Source organism: Hoplias malabaricus, chromosome 2 (assembly GCF_029633855.1).
Source record: "Hoplias malabaricus isolate fHopMal1 chromosome 2, fHopMal1.hap1, whole genome shotgun sequence".
NCBI lineage: Eukaryota > Metazoa > Chordata > Actinopteri > Characiformes > Erythrinidae > Hoplias > Hoplias malabaricus.
In genome coordinates, this window is record NC_089801.1 from 913,588 (window position 1) to 940,263 (window position 26,676).

At 43.9% G+C, this 26,676-nt stretch overlaps 2 protein-coding genes across 2 annotated transcripts in view; one reads left to right on the top strand and one right to left on the bottom strand.

Moving 5' to 3' along the window:
* Positions 1–6,443, bottom strand: part of LOC136686236 (astrocytic phosphoprotein PEA-15) — a 61,047-nt gene extending 54,604 nt beyond the window's left edge. The window contains exon 1 of the mRNA XM_066659871.1: positions 6,140–6,443. Within this exon, the coding sequence (XP_066515968.1) occupies positions 6,140–6,179 (40 nt within the window). The 5' untranslated portion in view covers positions 6,180–6,443. The remainder of the gene's footprint in view (positions 1–6,139) is intronic.
* casq1b (calsequestrin 1b) lies at positions 1–26,676 on the top strand. Its single transcript, XM_066659869.1, has 11 exons — positions 1–237; positions 18,287–18,380; positions 19,741–19,841; positions 19,946–20,057; positions 21,189–21,262; positions 21,707–21,837; positions 23,446–23,491; positions 23,591–23,645; positions 23,756–23,856; positions 24,560–24,634; positions 25,292–26,676. Exons 1-11 carry the CDS (start codon positions 1–3, stop codon positions 25,556–25,558), a joined length of 1,293 nt encoding a protein of 430 aa, XP_066515966.1. The 3' UTR covers positions 25,559–26,676.

Sequence of the window (26,676 nt, forward strand, 5' to 3'; positions counted from 1 at the left end):
ATGAAGTGGGGCTGGGGGCTTGCAGCGTTTCTTCTCACCTTTGGAATTCTATCCTGGGGCGAAAGGGGTCTGGAGATCCCCGAGTATGACGGCAAGGACCGTGTCCACGTACTGACCAACAAGAACTACAAGACAGTGATGAAAAAGTATGACGTCATGGTGATCTACTACCACAAGGCTGTGGGGCAGAACCGCATGGCCAGGCAGCAGTTCGAGGTGGAAGAGCTCGCTCTGGAGGTGTGTTCTTGGGTTCCACCAGACCTGGGGCAAGGGTTTTGATGGAGTGACCATGAAGCTCTAGGTTTACAGGTTTGACCAAAGTGGCCCTAAAAGTCCAGTAAGTGTTAACTACCAGGGAAGAGCTGGTGAACGTTCTGTCAGTGTGTAATGTAGCGGAGTGTTGAAACCTCAGATGGTCCTTGCCATGCATTCAGGAGGATGAAATAAGACCCAGCTGAAGGGTGTCAGTGGCTGGTCAGGCAAAATGCCAGTGGAGACAAGGGTCATTCATGATAAAGCATTTAGGTGGAAGATTTGCTTTGAATCTAGACTTGTTTTTTTGACTTAAGGAGACCTGGTTCTTGATTGCAGTGCATGTGCAGAAAGCAATCATTTGATTTATAATTATATTAATAATAATAGATGAAACATATGATCACTGGTCACTTTCTGAGTTTGACGTGTTCTCTCAGTTTTGGAGTGGGTTTTCGCCAGGTGCTGTGGTGTTTCCCAGAGTCCAAAAACATATGTTGGTAGCTGTGTTGACTGTGTGAAATTGTTTACAGTTGTGTGTGTGTGAGAGAGGGAGAGTGAGTGACTGGTAAGTGTGTGAAAATGTACACAGGTGTGAATGTGTGAGTAACTAGGTGAATGAATGGATGAATGAATGAAATAGCATTTTTCACATCCCTAAATTCTCTTTAAAACATCAATCCCCAGTCAGAAGCAGCAGTTAAGAAGGAGCGGGGTTATTCCATGAAAGGATAAGATAAGGTATTCCAGAGGGTAGATGCAGCAGCACTAAAAGACCTACCACCACGGGGGACGGCCTGAAACTGGGGCAGCTAGAAGATTAGAGTCAGAAGACATTTGCAAACATGAGGGTTTTGAATTTCAGAAATTCAGATTGAGAGATGGGTGTGAGACCATGCAGGGCTTTAAAGGCAGGATTTTAGCTCACCCTCTGACAGGTAACCATCTTAACTGGTATAGAATGAGGGGGAGCAGATTTCTTATTGGCTGCTAGGACTCTAGCTAAACTGAAATGACACCTATAACTATATAACTGATGAAAATCCACATAAACATCTATAAAGGTGCAATGTGTTGGATAGAAATTGATTTTCAGAGTTTTAAAGTTAAAGTTCTGTGTTTTAGACAAACCTCAACACCCTAAATGCTTTTCTGAAGATCATCTGGGTGAAAGGCTGGTGAGTCCTCCTGGGTAACCTGACTGTTGTTGGAGCTAAGCTGATGTCCACAGCAGAAGTGTCCTCTTACAGAGCAAGCCGACCGGTATAAGTCACCTCAGCAAATAGGCCTAGACAGCTGTGTGCTAACAGAGACAGCACTCTGGGGAGAGGTAGGGAGGCGAGAGTTGTAGCTCATGCCTTTCGCATCTTTTCCCAAAACTTGGCAAGGGGTCGATGTTATAAATCACTATTGGATTTTTATAACTTTTCGATTTGACTCACTTCCACTCTGCAATCTGAGTTCATAGCCATGCGCTGTTGCTAAGAGCACTTCAGAATTCTTTAAAGTGATGGCCTACAGGAAGCTGGCAAACCTACTACTGAAAGGGTACTCACAGAAGGCTTAATAGCCTTTGAGTTGAGCCAAAAACAATTTAAATGGCATTATGGTTTGAATGGAAGATAAATTCTAAAGTGTTTTATTATGACTTGAAGTAAAGCCATCATTTGCGTTTTTGCCTGCATAGAAAACAGCCTGAATTACAGACAACTGTCAAAATGTAAATATAATAAGTGTCTGCTTTATTTGCAAGGCTATTCTGTCTTCCATAATTCAATTTCTGTGGTTTTATATGAACTTTGTGACGATCTCGTTCCAAAACCACAGGCATTAATATATGTTTCTTCCCACCTCCACTTACCTGGGCTAACTATTAATTCATTCCTAAGATCTGTGATGGGGATTGGCCAGCATAGATCCCTGTGCCTATCAGGATCTTGCAGACTTTGTGGATATTGTCTGAATGAGGAAACCATTGCCACAAATTTGGAAGCACACAATTCTGTAGATTACTTTCCTTTCAGTGTTAGGTGATCATAAGAAATAGCCCCAGATCGCTCATTCCTGCTTCACCAAACATTACTGTAGGCTCTCTGAACTACGGCAGGGAGCTTTTTTCCTAACAATGGCAGATTTATCCATCAGAATGCCAGATGTTCAAGTGGAACTCATCAGTCCAGAAAACATGCTTCCACTGCTTCAGAGTCAAATGTGCTGTGTTTTACACCCCTCCAGCCGATACCTGGCATAGCTCAGGGTGATCTTTGGCTTGTGTATGGCTTCTTTGCCCTGGAAACCTATAATGACTTGGTAAAAGATTGGACAGTAATTTCAGGCCTAAAATTGAATTGGTAGTTATTGGTAGTTATTCTACAATTACTGAGCTCCTGTCCACTGGTGGTGCTGTTTTATTAAATCAATGAAAACTGTCTGTTATGAACCTAAAGAAGAATCACAGACACAGTGCTGTAACTGTTGTGGTAGAGTGTAACACAGTATGATGGCAAAATAAAACAAAAAGAAAAATTTGGACTGAAGGGTTAGGTTCAGAGTTATGGATTAGGACCAAAGTTAGGGCTAGGGTTATACGTTATGGTCAGGGTTAGAGTTCAAGGCAATGCAGACGATTTTGGAGATCATCTGTTCTCACAGCAAAACAATCTGTCCCCCTCTGTCTGTGTCCATTCAGAAGCTCTGCATCTTTTAAGGTGGAATAGTATCTTTAAGTAAGAAACTGACTGTAGTTTATTTATAGCTGAATATGAACTTGTCTGAAAGTTTTTATTCATTGTTTGAATTACAACAGAAACTCTTGTGTAACTTGAGCTGCATAGTTTTTGTAGCACTTTTGGTCTGCGTTTACTTTCATGGAATGTTAGTGGCCTCCTGAATTTAGAGTCCAACTTAAGTAACACATCTGCAACAGCCTCTATAGTCAGTTTTACCCACATGTGGAGCAGAATAGAGCAACATCGCCATCTCTTTTCATGCTTTTCAACATTTGTAGGCCTCACAACCGTCCAAACACCTCTAAATGCCATTTCTCAGCCGTGGCAATGCACAGAGAGAAAGCTGGAATCATTTTAGGGTGTGGATGTTGTCCCTGCCTCTGGATGCCTGCGAGGCCTAGGGCTGTCATCGTCTTACAGCTGCTCATTAGAGCCAGTCCTGGCTGCGATCACAGCCCTGTCGTGGAAACTGCAATGTCGTTATAAAGCCCTGATCTAGCTCTCCTCCTGATGCTCTCTCTGCGAGGCTCCAGCACTGGACTCACACTTTCTGGCAGTCTCTTATTAACTGGCATGACTAAGCAGGACTATAGTGGCCCAGGGAGTCACAAAAACACAAACTCAAAGACAGAGTACAAGAATGTACCCAATGGCACTTGCACAGTTTGTACAATCTCCAAAGAAAAGCATTTGCCGGGATAGTGGGACACTCTGGAGCAGCTGTTCATGAGCGTGAGGTCACCATGCTCAATGCAAATGTGAGGTAGAGAGGTATAAACCCCCCCCACCATACTGGACTTGGGGAGCACAGAGCTGTTCTCTGGAGAGATGGAGCCCCATACACCTCCACCATCTTGTGTTTTTGATTTCGTCCAGCATCAGTACTCGATCTCACTGGCTAAATACCATGAAATCTTTACAGCAATGTTGCAGCAACTATGGAAAAGCCTTTCCAGAAGAGCAGAGGCTGTTACTGTAACAAAAGGGGGACAAAGGTTCAACAGATGCCCTCCATTGTGGAAGAAATACTGGAGGAGCAGGTGGGCGTTCAGCCTCAACCTTCTGCCTTAATGTCCTTGTGTACTTATCTTTTGTTTGTCGAAAGGCTCTGGACCACCATGCTGACCACAGCAGTGAAAGCTGGACAGAGTGAAGGGCACTGCATGGTTCAAAGTCTGTTTTCTGTGTTCTTGCTTTAGGAGTCTAGAGGATTGTTTGACCTTTGCTTGTGTAACTGATCCACAGTTCTGCCTCAGTACAGATCCACTGTATGCGCAGGTAGCCTCCCAATCAAAGGCCTTATGGACAGTTTTGTGGTCAGCAAACATGAGGGTTAAACAGGGTCAGTTAATATCCATCAACACATTATTTGGACACATGTTCACTCATCACTGACTCTGAAATCAAGGACATCAATACACCTTTGCTGAAGAAAAACCCTGCCTTTGGTGAACAGTGAACAGTGTTAATAAGAGACTAGGAAGCGCTTACATGTCATGGAACATTGCGCTGAGTATTGGATTGTACTCAAGCAGTAACACTGTTCAGAGTCTGGTGTTGGATGATTAATTGTGGTACACAAACACCACTCCAAATTATTCAAAATGTACTAGATGGAGATCAATAACTCCAGAGAAAAAAGATCCATCACTCCCAGTATTACAGATGTTTCTACCCCTTGGCTGACACTTGGAACTGGGCATAGTAAGCTCACGTGCACCTGCTCCACAGGGTCTCATTCTGTTCATTTACTCATAGTTTTCATGGAACACTGTGGTTTTTCCTTTACTTGGTTGAGGTAGTTAGCATTTGTAAGCAAAAACACTTTAGCAACCACCCTAGCAACCACTAAAAACAGCTTAGCAATCAACCACGTGATATACCACAGCATGCCCTAGCAAAAACCTGGGATACCATAACAACCATTTGCAAATCTTAGCAACCAACTGGGATATCATAGCAACCCTCAAGAAACAACTTAGCAGTTGTACCCACTTAGCTACACCTAGGCAAGCACCTGGATTTACATATCAACCACAGAGAAGTACTTAGCAGCACCCTAGCACCCATTTAGCAACACCACAGCAACCACCTTTGACACTGTTATCTACCACTTAGAAACACACACCATCAAACCTAGCAACCCAGCAACACCTTTGGAATCCTTTAGGATACTATTGCAACCACAGAGAAACACCTTAGGAGCAACACCATGGAAACCATCCTAACAACCACAGGGATGCCATAGCAACCAAATTTAGCAACACCATCGAACCTATTAAACTACACATGTACATCATGTATAGTGATGATATGATTTTAATGTTAATATCTTAGTTTCCATAAAAAGATTCCTAGCTTTTCTGAAGATATAATAATCCATGCTGTGTCTATTAGCTGAAATCATTCCTCAGGAGGATGGATTCTTGATTATAATAAATAATTCATTCAAGAATGTAGCATGCAATTATGGAATTTCTCAGAGTCATAGATCAAAGAGATGGATAACACAAGTAGAAGAAGGCCTGTGCAGATAAATACATTAGCGTGTTAAACTTAATGATGTCATCCTTTGAAAGCCTTTGTTTCAGAGAACATCCTGCAGGAATATCTGACCTCTTAAATCCTGCATCTATTAGAAATAAGTTTAGAAGCTGGACAGTGTTCGCAGGAGGAATACAAATAAATCATTGAGCAGCAAACTAACAAAATCAGTAGAATTACTGAAGAATTTCAGTATTTTAAAAAAAAGTTTGTTTTTTCTAAACACACTGCAGGTAATTTACTAACCACTGATTTTTCTTTGCATTGCACTTTACTCAAATTTGCTTTTAGTGATAAGGAAAACAGATGGTGAAGTAAATCATATATTGAATAGACAATATAGAAATGTTATTTTTCTTTAGTTTTCCGATTTGGTTTTATGGATCTCCCAAAGGAAAGCTGGTGTTTGTAATGGCTTTTCAATAAAAAATGCATATTAAGGTAAATTATTGATGTGCTGATTAGATCCTTTTTTGATTAGCTCATGTCTTGGAAAAACTTTGGTTCCAGTGGAAGGCATTTTACTGCATACTGTCCTTCCCTCCTATCACAGTAATATTAAATGTAATAGTAACTCATACAGAATGTGTTCTGAAATGAATCAGCTTGTTTACTTGAAATTCTCTGTGGTTGCCAAAGTTCCACACGTTCCATCAGTCCGTCTGTGGTGGTGATACAACCACATTCCCCATTGTTCCACGGCCCGGCCTGCAGAGAAGAGAAGGTCTGTTGTAGTGTCAGCAGATTGCAGGAGCTGCCAAAATGCCTCTGACTGCCAGAATAGCTCCCGCTGGCTATGGCCTGGTGGCTGCCTTTTAGCAGCTAATTTTAGCTTCCATTACCACCTCTCCCAAGCCCCTGACATGCAGTGGCTCTGCTGAAACTAACTGCGCTTTCAGTAATGTCCAGGCCACAAGAATGACCCCCATTTTCTTCGAGCTCTTCTTCTTTACCAAGATTGGTATATGTCCCACAGTTTGGCTGGTTCTGCCCCCTGCTGGGGGTCAGTCGGAAGAGGCCAGACCTGTAAATCTGCAGTGTTTTTGTTTTGTTAAATCTGTTGAAATCCAATTAAATCATTGGATATTTAGGATCTAACACAGATGTATGCCTTATTTTAAAAGGTAGAAGAAATCAGGCGCAAAACCTGTTGCTGTGACTTGCTCAGACATTAGTAAATAAAGCAGAACAGAGTGCGTTATATCTCCGTCTGCACTTACACATCTTCCCAATGCCTATGCCTGAGGAAAAGAAGCACAGTCAGTGTTCTTCCATGAGTTCTTTGTTCTTTGCCCCAGGTTTGAGTGTAAGAACTGGGCAGAATGTATTAGAGAAGGACCTGAAACTGGTGCCAAATGCTTAGTACAGTACCTAGAAAAACATCAGCACAGAATTTAATCAACCAATCAGAAAGAGCCTGTTCATATTTCTTTAGCTGTTTTTGTTCCAAATTCCCATGACAATGGATGAGGATGGAGGCGTAGATCGAGTTCTATCTTCACAGCTTTGCTTTAAGACTCAGCTCCCTCTTCATCACTACAGTCTGTTGCAGTGACTGAAAGAATGATTTTGTGGAAACAGTGGAAATAATGTTTTCCCAGTGGTTTGCTGGGCACAGTCTCTGTCCAGGGGACATCCTTATCCGATGCTGGGACACTTCAACCTCTCTGAGCTCTCCAGTCCAGACCAAGCTTAGAGCAGAGGCACTGCTCCTTCATGTAACCAGCTGAGGTTTGAAAAAGTCTGGAAACGAGGGACTCCCTCTGCTTTGTTGATGTGTAAGTAACATGATGGAACATTGGGACAGTGAGGATTTTGTATGGAGCCACACTGACTTTAGCGATGTCTATCACTCGAGAAGACCTAGAGTGGTCGCGTACATCCTCAAGTTGAACCAAGTCGTGTGTGTATGTGTGTGTGTGTGACCATGATTACATAACCAAAGCCACCCGTCCGTCTATAATACGAGCCGACTGCACTCCACTGCTCTGAGAGATGAGCTTCACTGATGAACTATGACATGAGGGAATGTGATGTATACCTCTATACTCTTTTAGTTAGAAGAATGTATGTGTGTGTGTGTGTGAGGATTAATACAGGATTAAGACGCTGTTGTGTTAATATCCCCTGCTTGTGTTTGAGTATGTCATGCAGATGGAACGTAGCAAAGTGCCACATGAAATATTCAGTGAAGTCAGTTTTGGTTCACTATGTCCCCCTGCGGCCCCCTCGCCAAACACACTGCAAACAAGGGGACAGACGTGGCCACAAGTTTACAGACACCTGGCCACCTTCACATTAGTAAACACATCCACTTTCATTGATACAGGTTTTCCTTTGTGTACACACACACCAACACACACACACACACATAGCTGGTGTAATCTCCACAGAAGAGCATTGGCCAATAGAAAAGGGAGATACATATTTTATCCATTACTGTCCATATGTGTTTGGTAAACAGAAGGCTGCTCATCCGGCCAAACCCTTGACTCCTGACCCCCCACGCTCCCTCATTCAGTCGGTGTGTAATGGGTCTCAGCTGTGGTTTGATCAGTATGGGGATATACACACACTCCATGTCACACTCACACACCTGTGCTCGATGTGCAGGACCACAGCATGGCTCACCACCGAGGCCCACATCCTGTTTTTATTTGCCACTGGATCGTGTTGTTCCGGAGGAAGTGTGGGAAGTTCTTAGAAATCGAGATGCACTTCTGGCCACAGTCGACTGACCACTTTGGACTGTGAACGGATAAAGCTCTGAGACACTGTACCTCTATGAGTTTGTGGTTAAAGTCATGTGACTCTGACTGGGTTAAGCTACAATATATGCCCACACTTTTCATTCATTAATTTGTTGTTCATCCATTCATTCATTTTCTTTAACAGTTTCATTCAGATCAGGGTCATTGGAGGACACAGAGGAAACCCACCCAGACACAGGGAGAACACACTACACTCCTCACACACAGTGACCTGAGATGGGAACTGAATGACACCGCTGTCCACAGGTGTGAATGAGTGACTAGGTGAGTGTGTGAGTGACTGGGTGAGTGTGTGAAACTGTCCACAGGTGTGAGTGTGTGAGTGACTGGGTGAGTGTGTGAAACTGTCCACAGGTGTGAGTGTGTGAGTGACTGGGTGAGTGTGTGAAACTGTCCACAGGTGTGAGTGTGTGAGTGACTGGGTGAGTGTGTGAAACTGTCCACAGGTGTGAGTGTGTGAGTGACTAGGTGAATGTGTGAAACTGTCCACAGGTGTGTGTTTGTGTGTGTGTGTGTGTGTGTGAGTGGCTGGTTGAGTGTGTGAAACTGTCCACAGGTGTGAGTGTGTGTGACTGGGTGAGTGTGTGAAACTGTCCACAGGTGTGAGTGACAAGGTGAGTGTGTGAAACTGTCCACAGGTGTGTGTGAGTAACTAGGTGAGTGTGTGGAACTGTCCACATGTGTGTGTTCGTGTGTGTGTGTGAGTGGCTGGTTGAGTGTGTGAAACTGTCCACAGGTGTGAGTGTGTGAGTGACTGGGTGAGTGTGTGAAACTGTCCACAGGTGTTGAGTGACTGGGTGAGTGTGTGAAACTGTCCACAGGTGTGAGTGACTAGGTGAATGTGTGGAACTGTCCACAGGGTGTGTGTTTGTGTGTGTGTGTGTGTGTGAGTGGCTGGTTGAGTGTGTGAAACTGTCCACAGGTGTGAGTATGTGTGACTGGGTGAGTGTGTGAAACTGTCCACAGGTTTGAGTGTGTGAGTGACTAGGTGAGTGCGTGAAACTGTCCACAGGTGTGAGTGTGTGAGTGACTAGGTGAGTGTGTGAAACTGTCCACAGGTGTGAGTGAGTGAGTGACTGGGTGAGTGTATGAAACTGTCCACAGGTGTGAGTGTGTGAGTGACTGGGTGAGTGTGTGAAACTGTCCACAAGTGTGAGTATGTGTGACTGGGTGAGTGTGTGAAACTGTCCACAGGTGTGAGTGTGTGAGTGACTAGGTGAGTGTGTGAAACTGTCCACAGGTGTGAGTGTGTGAGTGACTAGGTGAGTGTGTGAAACTGTCCACAGGTGTGAGTGTGAGTGACTGGGTGAGTGTGTGAAACTGTCCACAAGTGTGAGTATGTGTGACTGGGTGAGTGTGTGAAACTGTCCACAGGTGTGAGTGTGTGAGTGACTAGGTGAGTGTGTGAAACTGTCCACAGGTGTGAGTGTGTGAGTGACTAGGTGAGTGTGTGAAACTGTCCACAGGTGTGAGTGAGTGAGTGACTGGGTGAGTGTATGAAACTGTCCACAGGTGTGAGTGTGTGAGTGACTGGGTGAGTGTGTGAAACTGTCCACAGGTGTGAGTGAGTGAGTGAGTGACTGGTTGAGTGTGTGAAACTGTCCACAGGTGTGAGTGAGTGAGTGACTGGGTGAGTGTGTGAAACTGTCCACAGGTGAGAGTGTGTGAGTGACTAGGTGAGTGTGTGAAACTGTCCACAGGTGTGAGTGAGTGAGTGACTGGGTGAGTGTGTGAAACTGTCCACAAGTGTGAGCGTGTGAGTGACTAGGTGAGTGTGTGAAACTGTCCACAGGTGTGAGTGTGTGTGACTGGGTGAGTGTGTGAAACTGTCCACAGGTGTGAGTGTGTGAGTGACTAGGTGAGTGTGTGAAACTGTCCACAGGTGTGAGTGTGTGAGCGACTAGGTGAGTGTGTGAAACTGTCCACAGGTGTGAGTGTGTGAGTGACTGGGTGAGTGTGTGAAACTGTCCACAGGTGTGAGTGAGTGAGTGACTGGGTGAGTGTGTGAAACTGTCCACAGGTGTGAGTGAGTGAGTGACTGGGTGAGTGTGTGAAACTGTCCACAGGTGTGAGTGTGTGAGTGACTGGGTGAGTGTGTGAAACTGTCCACAGGTGTGTGAATGAATGAATGAATGAATGAATGAACGAATGAATGTTTTCCTCTATTGCCTGCATTAAATCCTTTACTGAATGTGGAGCTTTTAAAGTGAACGCGTCTGTGCACCTGTCCCCGCTGATCTTTCATCTTTCATGGCTAGGGTCTGTGGTGATCTGTGTATTTCTAGACAGAATCTAAATCTTTCATAGCTACCCAGTGCAGTGTTATGTAATTCTGTTTGTGTACAGCTCTCAGTGTCTACTACGGTTATTTATAGCTGATACCAATGGGGAATCTCTATAAGAACTGCTCCACCTCGACTGTACCGAGGAGCTTATAGGACCCTTAGGATGTTGATACACACTCCAAACATCCAACCATTTTGTAGCCCACCCTTAGTCCAGGTACTTTCAGATGAACCCATTGTTGATGGGTGTTTAGCTTGTGTTGTACTTCTAACTGAATGTGACACTTTGGAGCAACAGCACATGAGTTGAAGGTCACCATGCCCAGTGCCAAGTGGGCTGTGAAGCTATGGAATGATGTTGTCTGAAGTGATCGACCACCATACTGTACTTCTGAGATGAGTTAGAGTGATGTTTATGATCCAGAGCCAATCATCCAACATCAGTGTCGTAACTGTCTAACATTTACACGACTGAACTCTATCAAATCCTCACTGCAGTTTTCCAATTGTAGAGACTGTCACCACTGTAAACGGACATCCACTCCATAGACTTTCAGGAATAACAGTGTATATAGTGCCTCACTTTGTCACGTTTGATAATAAATTTAGAAATGCCACCTTAATATAACACGTTATTATAACACATTTAAATAATTACTACATCATTCACAGGAAATGTTACTGTAAATTTCCAATTTCTAATAACAGAACAGCCCATGTCCTGTTAGAAATCTGTGCACACTAAATGTACTTCATCTTCGGTGACCATCTGACGGAGTTCACACACAGCTTGGTGTTATTTGCAGGGCTTGTCCACTCTCCCTGGTCATGTCCAACAGCTCCACACAGTGTCCAGCAAGCAGCAGGGGACTGACCATGTCACACTTACATCTCTGAACCTCTCCATGACCGTTCCCAACTCATTCAGTTCTGTCCTCATTCAGCTCTCATTTAGGAGACGAAACCTAGGATCTCACAGCGATTAGAGCCTGCTGTCCACCAAAAGTTACATAGTGCAACCTCTACAGTGCTGAGCCCTGTTACAGCTCAGTGAAGCAACACAATGATTTAGAAGCTGTAATTTTAAAGAGTAATAATAGTAAAAATAAACCTAGTGTTGCTTTAAGAAGCACATGGCACTTCTCCTCGCTCTCTGCTCATGGCCGGATATGAAAGTACGGCAGTGTACGTCCTACGAGAACGAGTCATATTTCCCAGTTGGAAGGAAATTGAGTTTGGAGGACGTTTTATCAGCCCTTAATTAACTCATTAACTCATTCCCTTCTTGTTTTCCCGGAGAAGGTGCTCTGTTATTTGTGGGACGCATCAAATGGCAGTTCTCACGACTCACAACGGGAAGCGCTGCTTTCATATCAGTGCCACGACCAAAATGAAGCAAATCAGATGCTCCTGTTTCAGCAGGAGCTGGGATATAAAGCTGTCAGTGGGAATAGTTGGAATGGGGGTGGGGGCATGTCTAGGAGGGTGGGTACTGTTCTAATCAAAGGAATAACTCAAGTTTCCTGTTAGATTTGATAATGCTCTGTGTCTACGGTGTTAATCATGTCCCACACTCAGTTGTGTAATCACCAAAGGAAAGCTTGAAATGTAATGGGATGCTCTGAAACAGCTGCAGAGGACCAGGACCACCATGTGCAATGCCAAGTGTTGGCAGGTGGGGTACTAATCCCCCCAGCACTGGAATTGCGTACAGATCTGTGTTCTTGTAGAGGTTGTGTTATCATCAAATAGACAATCAACAGAGCAGGACATTAGAGCAGGGGGCACCTGAACCTTTGCCCACGGTCTTTGTCTTTTACTGTGTGAAATGGTGACGAGTGTGTGAATCGTACAGCTACAGCAGCCAGCACTGAGCCTCGGGTTGCCAAGGAGAATGCAGAGAACAGGCAGATACAAAGCCTTGGCAAATGTGAGACCTCCATTTCGCATTATTATAGTGATTTCAGCCCATTTATAGGCTATCTGTGCATGTGTACACATATAGTGTGCAAAAGCCAAAGACCACCTAGTGAATACCTCAGGTCCAGGGAAATCAGACATTAAGCTGTCGAGAAGACATTCTTATTGGTCCTTGAATAGCTCCATGTTACCTTTGTATGATTCACCCTCGCCCTGCAGCAGAAAGCAGTGACAGCAAAGACCACAGTGGCCATTATTTATTTGTACAATTTGAGAAAAGAATGATATGGTTACAGAGGTGGTATTGCTCTGAGGACTGGGCTGGGAGGTCTTTCCCCATTTTTAAACCTATGGTGGCACTCCCTATGACTGTGGGAAACTCTCCACATGTGTGAGTGTGAGTGACTGGGTGAGTGTGTGAATGAATGAATGAATGAATGAATGATGACCATTGTAGGCTGAGGTCTGGACATACCTCTTACGCTAGTCTTATGAACAGATGTATTAAGACGTTATAATATCATATACAGTATCTGTTTTATGAAGTGTCATGGATGTAATTATCCTCCAAGTACTTACAGTTCCAGAGGGTAATAGCCATTTACAGAGGCACTGTGAGGTATATTATGTATTTCATATGGCACTTTATGAATGTACACAAAGGAACTGACCAAATGTATCCGCAAAGTTAGACCTGGAAGTCGTTTGTACAAACTAATTGCAGGATCTAGATCAGACAAATGCTAAACGAATGGAAGTAATTAAGACAGTGTATGACCGCAGGGCAGAGCTTATGTTTTATGAACGTCGGGAAGAATCGTCACCGGCTCCAAGGAGACATAAAAAAACAACGGAAAATTACATAATGGACGAAAGTGGCAACTTCAAAGCATTCAGCGCTGACCCCTCTGACACCGTCACACACTTCATATTTGAGCGTCGCTGCTGTGAAAGAGTTTATTCCTGTGTTTTTAATAGAAGCTCATTGAGTGGCTGTGTGGAGGTCACACCTGATGAAAGCGATGTCTATTTTAGTGCCCCTTCTATTTCTTCGTCTGATGGGAAGATCAAAGGAAGGTCAAGAGTGATTCAAACCCATTCATTTCAGCCAAAATCTTAGTGAAAATTTCTCTTCGGCTGCCTCCACTGCCATCGTTGTCTGAGGGCTTTGAACAATGAGTGATGGAGAAAGTATACCCTCGCCGGTTAAACAATTGTTCCCTCTAGACATTCTCTTTCCTAGCGCCGAACACAGACCCTGTGTGTTTTTCTCTATCCATGCAGCATGCTGCCGTCTGTTGCTCACGTCTGAGTCATTTCATCTGTCATCTCTCTCACACGGTAACCAAACCAACCCCAATCATCCCAGAAACCTTCTGTCTCCTGACAGCTCATCAGACTCCAACTTCGTTCAACTTCTGTTGGGCTTTTCGTAATCGCTGTTCAAACCATGTCGTCATTCCTTACTGAATGGTGGGTGTGAGAGTCATTGGTGACCGCGCAGATACAATGACTAGTAGGGCACAGTACACTGAAAAGTTTGTTGACACTCGCTTGCCCAAGACAAGATAGATAGCCTGTCCCCAACAACAACACACACTAACACACCACCGCCACCAGCACATCAGGGGGGGGGGGGGGGGGGCCTTCGACATAGGGCAAAAAGTATGCAGAGCAACAGATGGACTAGTCTGTGATTGTAGAATCATAGAGAGCACCTGTATGGTCACTGGAGCTGATAAAGTGGAGAGTGAGTGTAGAAACAAGGAGGTTGTATTAATGTTTTGGCTGATTGCTGTATCTTAAACACTGGAATCTTTTGCAGAGGTCCACATCTTCCCAATCCAGTTTTCGGTAGCATTTTTAAGACAGTGGGATGTAGAGTTTATCTCAGCTTGAAATATGAGAGCTGTGTGGGCAAGAGAAGCCCATCTGACTCAATATGTCAAAGATATCAACAGGTTCCAGCTGGGAAACAGCTGGGAACAACAGTTTCCTCTGTTAGGAACTTCAGTATTAAATGTAATCTGTGCGTGAGAATGTTTTTTTCTTGCATGTTAAATTTAAGGATGTACATTATATGGACAAAGGGTTTGAGGCACCAGCAGTGTGACATCTCATTCTAAATCCATAGGCATTAATATAGACTAATGTGATCCCCCTTTGCAGCTGTAACAGCTTCCACTCTACTGGGAAGGCCTTCTACAAGGTTTTGGCATCTGTGTGAAATTTTACCCATCCATCAATCCACAAAAGCATTACTCCCCAGAACACATTTCCACCATCTGATGCTTGGCATTGTGCTTGATGAGGTAAGGCCTTGCAGGCTGCTGCTCAATCATTGATAACCATGCCATGCACCAGAAGAGGTTTGGAACTCTGTAGTTATTGTGTCAGCAGAGTTTAAGCACTCTGAGCTTCAGCACAGTCGCGTTACATGGTCTGCCACTTGGTGGCTGAGTTGCTGTGGTTCCTAAATGCTCCACTTTTCTGTGAAACCACTCAAAGTTTATTGTTGAATGTCTAGGAGGGGAGAAACTTTATGAAATGATTTCTTGTAACAGTTGCATCCTCTTACAGTGCCACACTGGAATTCAGTGAGCTCGTTCTTTTAGAAATGTTTTTAAAGGCATACTACAGGGCTAGTCCCCGATGGCCATGGGACTGAATGAAACACTTAAATTCAATGATTAGGAGGTGTGTCCCTATACTTTTGTCCATGTAGTGTATTTTAGAGCCACAGCAAAAGAAATGGAGTTTACTGATATTAATGAGCATAGTTACTGCATGTTCTTTCTGTAAACGGACTCACTGACTCTCCTGCACTAGGCTATGCTTTGGGAGTGATACTGCTGACGGATTGGACGTTTCTAACCATGTCTTGCTCTGGTCACTCAGGACATAGTTTAGTGTCAGCAGTTGCTTTGTGCTTTGTATTCCAGTGCTAATTAAACGAGATATCATCCAGTGACCAAGATTATCTGCAGAACATGATCAGTGAAATGTAAACAGTCATTTCTGAGTGACAATATTACTGATATAGAAGTTATTGCCAAGAAAAACAGTCGCCTAAGGCTTATAAGTAACTCTAGACCTTCACCTTCATTCTGTATTCACAGATCTATGAATATGCAATTAGTTCCTTCCCTTCCACCCACTCCTTCATTGTTTGCCTGCAGCTTGAAAACCCTGCCCTGCAAGTCACAATTAGTTCCTCAGGTTTATGATGTCAGAAACCCTGTCTGTCTGAATTTGCCCATTTTTGCCTCTCTTTGGAACACTGCAGTTTATAAAGCTGAAATGCTCGGCCATTGTGTTCACTGCTTATTTCACTCATGATATGTTTTCTACTGTCAACACCACCACGTGGATCTGATAACCAGGTCAAACCGTTGACTTTCACTGGATGGGGTTTTGGAAAGTAAAAAAACAGGATCATTAGCAAGTAATAGCTTTATGCTAGTTAGTTTGTTTCGGTGTGTTATTTTGGAAGCCAGGTGGGATGTCAAAAGAGCAAGGAGCCTGTATTTGGATAATTTGGGGCTGAGTTTAAAAAGGATAGGAACCTTGTTACATCTGGGGTTTAGGTATTATAGGTAACACATGCTGTGGATATCTAGGTCTGTTCACCATCGTTGTGAACACTGCTGAGACATGTTCTGAATAACTTTGTTTACATCTGATTTGGGTTGAAGTTTGGCCACTTTGAGGGTAAGTGGGTATGGGTTACACAGCCTGGAAAAGTCTCTAAGAATCTGTTGTCCAGTGGAGTGACATTGTCCCTGTGTGCACTTTCCCTGAAGTGGTTCTGCCTGTTCTTTGCTGCATTGTGTCTCATTTCGTAGTTGTTTGACCACCGTAGTCTCAGTTCTGTTTTCCTGATCCCTGTCCTCCAGAGGTGACTGACTCTGTGTGCGATTGGTTGCTCTTGAGTATCCTCTGGAGTTGCATGATTGTGTGTAATCCATTGGTTGTCCCACTCTAAAAAGTCACCTGACTTCTCTCTGCAGTTGCTAACAAGTCCCGCCGCCCTGACCTACCAGGTATGTCCAGGCCCTCGATACATTCCTCCTTTCCTTTCTTCTTTCCTTCCTTTCTTCCCTTTTCATGTTATTCCCTCTGTCTTTGTTGCCCTGTCACTAAAGCCTGATCAAAAAAATCTGAATGGCATCCTTCCTTTCTCTCTGTCTAGGATTGGTTTGTTTGGACTTCTTTCACCTGTTGAGGTATCTTCTCACACGTTACGTTAGCGTGCGAAATGAGGAAGGAAACAGAGAGCGATGCTATTGTAGATTTTTTGAATGTGGCTTGTTTACCTTCGAGGCAATGCGTTCTCTAAAGGACGATGCTTAGCTGTGGAAGAGCAAGACGCCGAACCTCTGCTGCCTTGATTGTATGTTCATATAATCACCACTACAGCTATTAACCCTTCTTGGCTTCTGTCTAACCCTCCCGTCTGAGCCTTCCATCTTTCTGCAACCACTCGTCCAACCAATGACATTGGCATTAGTTGTGTTCCCTTCAGACATGCTGCATGTTTCTTAAAGCTGAAATTAGTTGTTTATTTTAGAAGCACTTCTTTTATGTTTTATATTTTAAAGCAATCTGTTTGTATATAGAGATTGTAGTTCAAGAATGGCAGATGGTTTAACAACTCCTGACAACAGTGTTCCCTGCTCAACAAAGAAAGAGAAATCCAGAAAGAACAAGTTACTAGCTTCTCTCTCCAACACACGCTCTTGTTGACTCCTCCAGCTGTAGTCCGGCAGTGAGTGTTCAAGTGTTTTGGGGAGTAGTTTTGGAAGCAGGGCGTAAGGGAGAGTGTAGTTTTTTTTTTCAGTTGGATATATTCAAAAACAAGCTAGGGTTAGCTCCAGCTTTAAGGTCAAGCTAGGAAAGTAGTATAGCTTAGTTTACAACTCAACCTGGCCCCATTATGTGCCATTAATAAAGGTACTGAAGACCACGGGCTGTCATCTTTATTTCCCATAGTGTCATATCTCCTGGATATAATGGGAGAGGTGTGTTTTTAAGACAGACCTGTGCTTGCAATGCTGCTTCTTTGGCTGTGGAGAATGGGAGCTTGCCTTGGGTTTGAATAATAAGGGACAGCAGCTATAGTAAATGTGATTAGGTCTTAGATTGCAGTGCCTAGTAATAAGAGTAGCACTACTTTAGCAATATAGCAGCGTAAGGAAAAGTAGAGTATATATTCGGTATTCCATGGGCGACACTTGTCCTCAGCAGACTAGCAGGTCTGTTGTGTATTAAGTCCAAAAGGAATAAGGGTCTGAGATTAACCCCCTGTTGTGATCAGACTACAGTACAGTTTGGTGGATTTTTGTGTGCCAGTGTGTGTATTCCACAAGTTTTCCCACTTTGTCATGTTTCAGGAGTGTATGTGAAACGCCCTGTGAGCCATCTATTCCTCAACAGCTCTAGGGTTAGTGCTGCTTTAATGGCTGCACGTATGCAAGGAGAATTCCTGGCAGGGCTGTGTGCACCAGTAGCATGTCAGAAAGGCTTCCACATGGTGGTTCTCTAGCAAAAGCCCTCACGATGATTGGCTGTGATGTCCAACGCTAAGCTTTCTGCAGGAAGAAGCTCGGTGGGGGTGGCAGCTGTTAGGACCCCTCACACAAGCGCTTGCACCCTTTCAAGGGTCCGGGAAGCACTAAGACGCCTTGCTTGGTCGTGCAGCTTTTGACTCAGGTCGCACCTACAGGTCTATCACAGTGGGTCTGGGCTTCTGCCAACCTCCTCCTCTACCTCTTTGTTCACACAGCTTGCCGCCCAGGTGCTGGACGATCTCGAAGACGAGGACGTCGGATTCGGTCTGGTGGATGAGAAGAAAGATGTTGCCGTTGCCAAGAAACTGGGTAATGGCCTCCCACTGTAATCTCTCAAGCCCAGCACAATCATGGCCTGCTCCATCTCGGTGCTCAGTCACCATCAGCCCTCTCCTCTCAGGGAGGTTAGAAACATATGAAGAGCAGATTAAAGGAATCACTCTTCCTCCTCTAGCCACTTGCTACATTTTAAGGGCTGCGTTCACAGCCCCCTACAGGGCTGTAACATCTGTTCAACATTAAACAGAACACTTCCCTCTGTTGGTAGAGTCGTGAAACTGCATCTTAGTGGACAAGAAACATAGTGACAGACAGTGGTGGTCTTTGGGCACAGATGTGATTACATGTCTGGTTTTTATATTTCCTGCCATTCCAATAATTTGAGATATTTGTGTTTAAAAGTGTAATAATTCACTTTTGAAAAAAGATTTTAAAGCAACATTAGGTTATTTTATTAACATCATTATGATGCTCCACTGACCAGTAATAGGGAGAACAGACCCTTGCCATTACTTCTCTGGGCTCAGCACTACAGAAACTACACTATGTAGCTTTTTTGGCACATCCTCCCTCCCGCTTCTACTTGATTTCAGTATAGTGCTGTAAACTGAATTACAATGTAAGAGCTCTAGAGGAAGCCCAGGAGGAAAAAAAAATCTTACTTAGTGTTCGCTTTAATGTTCTACAAATTACTCGTTCCCTAGATTTTACCATAAAGTTATAACAAATATTCAAACAAACATGCTGTTTGTTATTTGTTATTGCGATTATTATTACTACTTCTAATGCTAACAATATGAACATGTAGAATATTTAGTACATTTTCCGAGTAAATTAAATCATACGATAGCAGCAGGTCAGTAGGAAAAAGAAACTCTAATCTCACTGTCCATTCTCTCAGCTCAACTGACTGCACAGGGGCACTTTGTGGTTCTACAAACACTGAGTGGTTTAAAGCTCCAGCAGCACTGCTGTGTCTGATCGACTCGTACCAGCTCAACACACACTAACCACACCACCACCAAGTCAGTGTCACTGCGGCACTGAGAAAGATCCACCACCCAATTCACACTTGTGGGTCCTGACCATTAAAGAACAGGGTGAAAGAGGCCTAATGAAATGTACAGAGCCACCAACGGACTACACTCTGTATTTGTAGAACTACAAAAGTGGAGCTTGGACAGTGAGTGTAGAATTGATGTTGTTTTACTATTTTGGCTGATCAGTGTTTTTGTGAGGTGTTGAAATAATGTTTAATGAATCTATGGTGCCAGTCCTAGGAAATGAATGCTGGATGCTGCAATGAATCAATGCAGTGACACTTTGACTATTGGGTTTTATTATTGTTGTAAACAGCACCCCTCTGACCATCAGTCATCCGTTTGGACAGGTCTGGATGAGGTTGACAGCATCTACATCTTCGCTGATGACGAGATCATTGAGTACGACGGCCAGCTGGCTGCAGACACTCTGGTGGAGTTCCTATACGATGTGAGGCGCATCAACTATTTGAGCACAACCTGTTGGGTGGTCTCAGGACTACAGGTGGTCAGTCTTTTAAGCTATGTGCATTGCTCTGCTGATACCGTTCTCAGGTCATTGAGGATCCAGTCGAAATCATTGACAACGAAAGGGAACTAAAAGGCTTCTTCAACCTCGAAGAGGACACCAAGCTGGTGGGGTATTTTAAGAACGAGAACTCCCGCCGTAAGTACTGAGCAGTGACCTGCTTATCCAGAACTACAGCAACAGGGAGTTCGTCCTCCTTTACTGCTATGACAGCCACTGCATTAGTCATTGTACCATTACTGTGAGGATTTGATGGCATTAAGCCTCATAACCTGTGAGGTCAGGTACTGATGTAGCACTGATGATTAGTTTTGGATCACGGACACCACTCCCATTGGTCTCGGATGTAATTCATGGTGCTCCATCAGTTCCACTGCCTACAGCCCATTGCTGGCTCTTTGACTTGTGTAGCTGCCCTAGACTTTTGATCATAGAGTGCATACAATGTTGGGAAGTAATTGAATAACAGCATTATGTATGTAAAATGCAAAATATGAAGGATACAGATACAGTATTCAGAATATAGTTACATTGGTGATTTAGTGGGCGGCACGGTGGCGCAGCAGGTAGTGTCGCAGTCACACAGCTCCAGGGGCCTGGAGGTTGTGGGTTCGATTCCTGCTCCGGGTGACTGTCTGTGAGGAGTTGGTGTTCTCCCTGTGTCCGCGTGGGTTTCCTCCGGGTGCTCCGGTTTCCTCCCACAGTCCCAAAAAAATGTTGGTACAAGTTAGGAACTCAAACTCCACTGTATTTATTTGTTTGACACTTTCATAGAGCTGCTGCTTAGCCTTTAAACAGTGCTATAATTATGTTCGAGTACTCTCACCAGTATGAAATGAAGAATCTCTTTCCACCTTAAATGGTAGAAAATGCCCCCAAACTAATCCAAAGTTCTACCCAAAATGGTAATATTTCAGACACATTTCATTTGTGTTTTAAGAGCTTTTCAAGTAATATTTGTGTTAGTAACGGTAAATTCTACAAAAACAATATTTTATATTTGTTCAGTATGTTTCACTATAAACTAATAATACAGTCACTGGGGTATTGTTTTTTGCTCATTCACATTTTTAAAAAATAAGAAAATGTTGAAGTACTCCAAAGTATTTTTATACGTTACTCACACTCAGTAACTGAATATGTTAAAAATTACATTTCAAGGCATGTGTTTTTTTCTGCAGTGGAATACATTTTAAATGTAACCTTCCCAAGAGTGACATTATAGTAAACTATATACTGACTAAAGTCTGAATCTTAATTTTTTTTCAGACTTTATTGAGTATGATGATGCTGCTGAAGAGTTCCATCCATTTGTCAAGTTCTTTGCCACCTTCGACCCAAAAGTAAGCAGCTCCCATCATGAATAAATGCACATTTTAATATGGATTTACTCAAGAGACATGAGCTTTACAAGGATTGGCCCTGTATTTGATATTAAAATTAAGTCAAATAAAGTAATAATAGACAGTATATTTTACACAACACCTATATGTATATATTGTAGTGTGGTATGGGTAATAAATACAACTTTGTTAAGAAACTTATTTGCTATTACCCTGGCGTGGAAGGAAATCTCAGTAGACGATAGCAGGTTTTAATCTGTAGCTCTTTTATGTTTTATCACACACTCACAACACAATGTCTGAGTACACTGCACGACTCGACGTAGGTTCACTAACTTTATGTAAACTATATATATATACGAGGTGGTCAGAAAAAACTTTTCAGCTGATCTGTGAGAGAGTGAGTTTGAGTGTGTGTTTCTTCTCGTCCACTTCCCGTTGCAGATTTCCAAGAAGCTAAACCTGGGTCTGAATGAGGTGGATTTCTATGAGCCTTTCATGGAGGAGCCAGTCACTATTCCAGGAAAACCATACACTGAGGCAGAGCTCATCGAGTACATTGAGGAACATGAGAGGTGCTGTTACTTTTTTAGTTTTACAACGCTAATCTAATCCAAACCTTTGTAGATCCCCTCTGTAAAGGGACACCAGCTGTGGTCACTGATCATCAGAGAAAAAGCACAAAACAAAATAAAAGACCTATGGTCATCATGCCCTAAGACAGAAAGTGGGGGATGAAGATGAAGCCCTTCAGCACTGGGCTTATGGGGCAGTGATGAAGCTCCATCGAACAACTCAGCACCTGACCTCACTATAACCTCTCATGATTTAACCCCGCCACGTCCTTTATAAAGCACATATAAAAACAACATGAGCTGAACAACATGCCGCACAAAATAAAACAAGTAGCAATAATTAAAAAAATACAAGCACAAATAAAAAACAGGGATCTAATTAAAGATTTTAATAAAAACAAGACAATATAAAACATAAATGCTTATTTGTCATGGAACCAAGTGTGTTCCTTATGTATCTGCAGTGGAAGCTGCTAAAGTTTATGAAGCTCTAGGTCCTGCAAGGCTCCTTTGACCACGAGGGGGAGACAACTCTGCTGTTGAACACATTCAGACTGGATATCATTAAAGGGCTTATAATCATTTGACACTGGTTATTAAATTTAAATAAAATTGGTTAGTTTGATTTTGGAACATATGTTTTGCCCTTGGGTGGCACGGTGGTGCAGCAGGAAGTATTACAGTCACATAGCTCCAGGTTGTGGGTTCGAGTCCCGCTCCGGGTGACTGTCTGTGAGGAGTGTGGTGTGTTCTCCCTGTGTCTGCGTGGGTTTCCTCCCGGTGACTGTCTGTGAGGAGTGTGGTGTGTTCTCCCTGTGTCTGTGTGGGTTTCCTCTGGGTGATTGTCTGTGAGGAGTGTGGTGTGTTCTCTCTGTGTCTGCGTGGGTTTCCTCCAGGTGACTGTCTGTGAGGAGTGTGGTGTGTTCTCCCTGTGTCTGTGTGGGTTTCCTCTGGGTGATTGTCTGTGAGGAGTGTGTTGTGTTCCCCCTGTGTCTGCGTGGGTTTCCTCTGGGTGACTGTCTGTGAGGAGTGTGGTGTGTTCTCCCTGTGTCTGTGTGGGTTTCCTCTGGGTGATTGTCTGTGAGGAGTGTGGTGTGTTCTCTCTGTGTCTGCGTGGGTTTCCTCCCGGTGACTGTCTGTGAGGAGTGTGGTGTGTTCTGCCTGTGTCTGTGTGGGTTTCCTCCAGGTGACTGTCTGTGAGGAGTGTGGTGTGTTCTCCCTGTGTCTGTGTGGGTTTCCTCCAGGTGCTCCGGTTTCCTCCCACAGTCCCAAAAAAATGTTGGTAGGTGGATTGGCGACTCAAAAGTGACCGTAGGTGTGAGTGAATGTGTGTGTGTGTGTTTGTGTTGCCCTGTGAAGGACTGGCGCCCCCTCCAGGGTGTGTTCCTGCCTTGTGCCCAATGATTCCAGGTAGACTCTGGACCCACCGTGACCCTGAATTGGATAAGCGGTTACAGATAATGGATGGATGGATGTTTTGCCCTTTGCACAAATAAAAGAGTAGCCCATGTTCAAATCAAATGGTTTTGTTTGGAAATGAATGTTATTCAGTGAGTTTGGAGTATGTTTGAGGGTCTCTGTTGGAATCTGTTCCTCTTCGTCTTTCAGACCGACTCTGAGAAAGCTGGAACCCCACAGCATGTATGAGACCTGGGTAAGCTCCGCCCACACTTACACAGTTCCTTCATCATTAGGACGAAACAGAAAATGATTAGAGTCTGTGTCCTGCTCTTTCTCCTTTTTCCTGGTTTAGGAGGATGACATCAATGGGCAGCACATTGTGGCCTTCGCTGAGGAAACTGACCCCGGTACATTAAGACTTTTATGTTAAAATAAGGGAGTGGTAACAACCATGTATTCAGCTTATTTACTTTTAAAAAACATGGCCTTAACCTGCTGTTGTCTCATCTCTGGACAGACGGGTTTGAGTTCCTTGAGATTCTGAAGGAAGTGGCCCGTGAGAACACGGAGAACCTAGAGCTGAGCATCATCTGGATCGACCCGGACGATTTCCCTCTGGTGAGAGCCACTGGAAACCTGATGTTGACAAAACAGTTGCAGACTGAGATTAGGCTTAAACCTAGACCAGAGGTTTGAATGCAGACGAATGCAAGGCAGGAGGCTGAGCGTTCAGAAAAGTCAAGTAAAACTCAGACTCGGTTCTTCCACCTCCTGCACCTCAACAACGAGCAGAGGCCCTAATTGCAGACATTTGTAATTTTGCTAATTCACCCAGAAAATATATGCAATTACTGTTCACTATGTTCAAAAGCTGCTGAGCAGGAACTAACATAGATGCAGAACTGAAAATGTGATTTAGGAGTGTAAAGACCCAGCAGAGGGAGATTCTTGGTCACCTGCTACACCATCTCCAGCCACAAGGAGGAGACAGATCTGCTGCTCCAGCCTCATTAAGGAGAATAGGCAGCACATGTCCCCCTCCTGACTCTCCTGTATGAAAGCACCTCCATCTCAGGGTTAGGCCCCCTCTCTGTGGGTCGGTGGGTGGGACCTGGCACCTGTACACTTTCACCTTTTGTAAGTGAAGTGTCATGAATAGTACAGGATATAGGCTATAGAAAAAAAGATGGCCCCTTCCCTAGACTGTATCCTTATGTGGAGAAAATCCTTGAGCCACCTAGTGACAGACCTCAGTTAGTGAACCTGTAGAGCCTCAGGAGTATGTCCTATGTCCAGTAACCTCTGTTTCTGTGTTGTCCAGCTGGTGCCGTACTGGGAGAAGACCTTCGGCATTGACCTGTCCTCCCCTCAGATCGGCGTGGTGGATGTGGAGGATGTAAGGCCGCTGCCTGGAGGACTGTGTTAACTGCCAGACTCTTGCCTGAAGGGCTGTGATAAGCTGCCTGAGCGTTGCCTGAAATAGTGGGCTGTGTTCTGGAGGAGAGTTTGTAAGAGCTTGGACTGTGTCATTTTTGTGTCTTTCTTGCAATCTTTCTTCACCTACTGTCCTCTGTTTTGCCTGCCTCTGTGCCCCCCCACCCCCATCACCTCACTCCCTGTTACGTTTACCACTGCATGCTGTAAAAAAGCTTCAGCTCATGGTCTTTGTATGTTTAATTCCTGTTTGCGTTTAACTGCACTTTGTTGTCTCTGCAGCGCTGATGTAGAGATCCTCCTGCGGTGAGCGTTAGCCTTTATGCTCCTGCTGTAGTCTATTTATGCTTCTGTATTTTGGCGAAATTGAAACTCTAGAAGCTGCAGGCTCAAAACTGCCCTCTGCTGGAGGACACCTCTTCAGGCAGTCAGACAGCTTACATGGATTATAATAATAGAACAACTAATTTGCATATTAAAACACCCTCTTAGACTTTTTGACGGTTTAAAATTTGGACTCTTCTCCAGATTTAACACTAACCCTTTTCAGCATCATCTTCTGAGGGTTAAGTGTATTTCCCACTGTATTTACATTTACGTCTCTCTCTCTCTCAAACAGGCTGACAGTGTTTGGATGGAGATGGATGATGAAGAGGACATGCCCACTGCCTACGAACTGGACACTTGGATCGAGGATGTCCTCGCAGGCAAAGTAGACCCTGATGAAGATGACGATACAGAGGAAGACGACGATGATGATGATGACAACCACGACAATGATGAAGATGATGATGATGACGACAACAACCATGACAATGATGAAGATGATGATGACAACGATTATGAAGAGGAGGAGGAGGAGGAGGATGACGATGACGACGAATAAACTCATGCCATCTACAGAACCACCCACAATAGCGAAGACAATGACAAAGACAATAACCACCGTGTGTAAACTCATCTCAGGGGTCAGTCTATGTTAGTGTGGCACTGTCCAGACATCAGTAGCACCCAGTCAGCTTTACAGTTCATCAAATGATGGAGTGTCCAGTCTTCAGGGTCAGGTCTGGACTGGTCTTTAGAAGTCCCTCAACTATAGTGAAGTTTTTGTTTGTTTGTTTTTTTAAAATTAAAAAAATACACTCGACCTATATCCTTAGCTTAGAAATGAGCAGCACTCAACTCAGACTTAGACCCTAATGACTTAGATTGTGGAGCCTAGGGTCTCGAGACTCGACTCAGACCCCGGCCTCAGACACTGTAATCAGAGTTCTATGGTCCAAGCTCAGATTCTCAGACTGCTGCCCACTGCTGGCTTGTTCATTGGAGCATTAGGAGGGCGGAGACTGCTGTAACTAAGGGGTGTGTGTGAGAGAGAGCATGTGTGCAATAGGAGTCTGTTCAAATTTCAATGTCTTAAAGTGCCTCTGTTTTGTCCAACATTAATTTAAGCGTGAAAGTAATTTCGATGTTTGTTTTTTGGTCCAAAAAAAAAAAAAGAAGAAAACTGATCCATGATCTTCATGTCAGTTCTTTGTAAGTGTTTGTTGGAGAGAGCGGGTTAGAATGCCACAAGGTGCTGATCTGCTGATTAGTGGGATCTTCTCTAGAGCAGTAGCATAGGATTCCTGTTCCACAACTTCATCCAACACCACTGATGGTTTCACTGACTTAATGCTATTCATCCTCTCATCCATCTACATGTTCCTGAAACTGGACTCTGAACAACTGTGATCACTTCTGACAAACTGGTTTCCAATATTTAAATAATGACCAGGCAACAACAACTCAAATAAATAAAAAATAGTTGTTTCAGGTGGTTCTTCTATTGCAACGCTCATCAAACCTTTGTAGCCTCTTTGTTTTTAAGAGTGTACCGTAAGCATTTCAGAGCTGCTCTTCTACTCGGTGGTGACCAGCCAGACTCCACCCCATGAGGGCGGATTCAGGCCGATCACCACGAAGCAGTAAAGCAGCGCAGGGGCACTTTAGGCCTCAAGCACA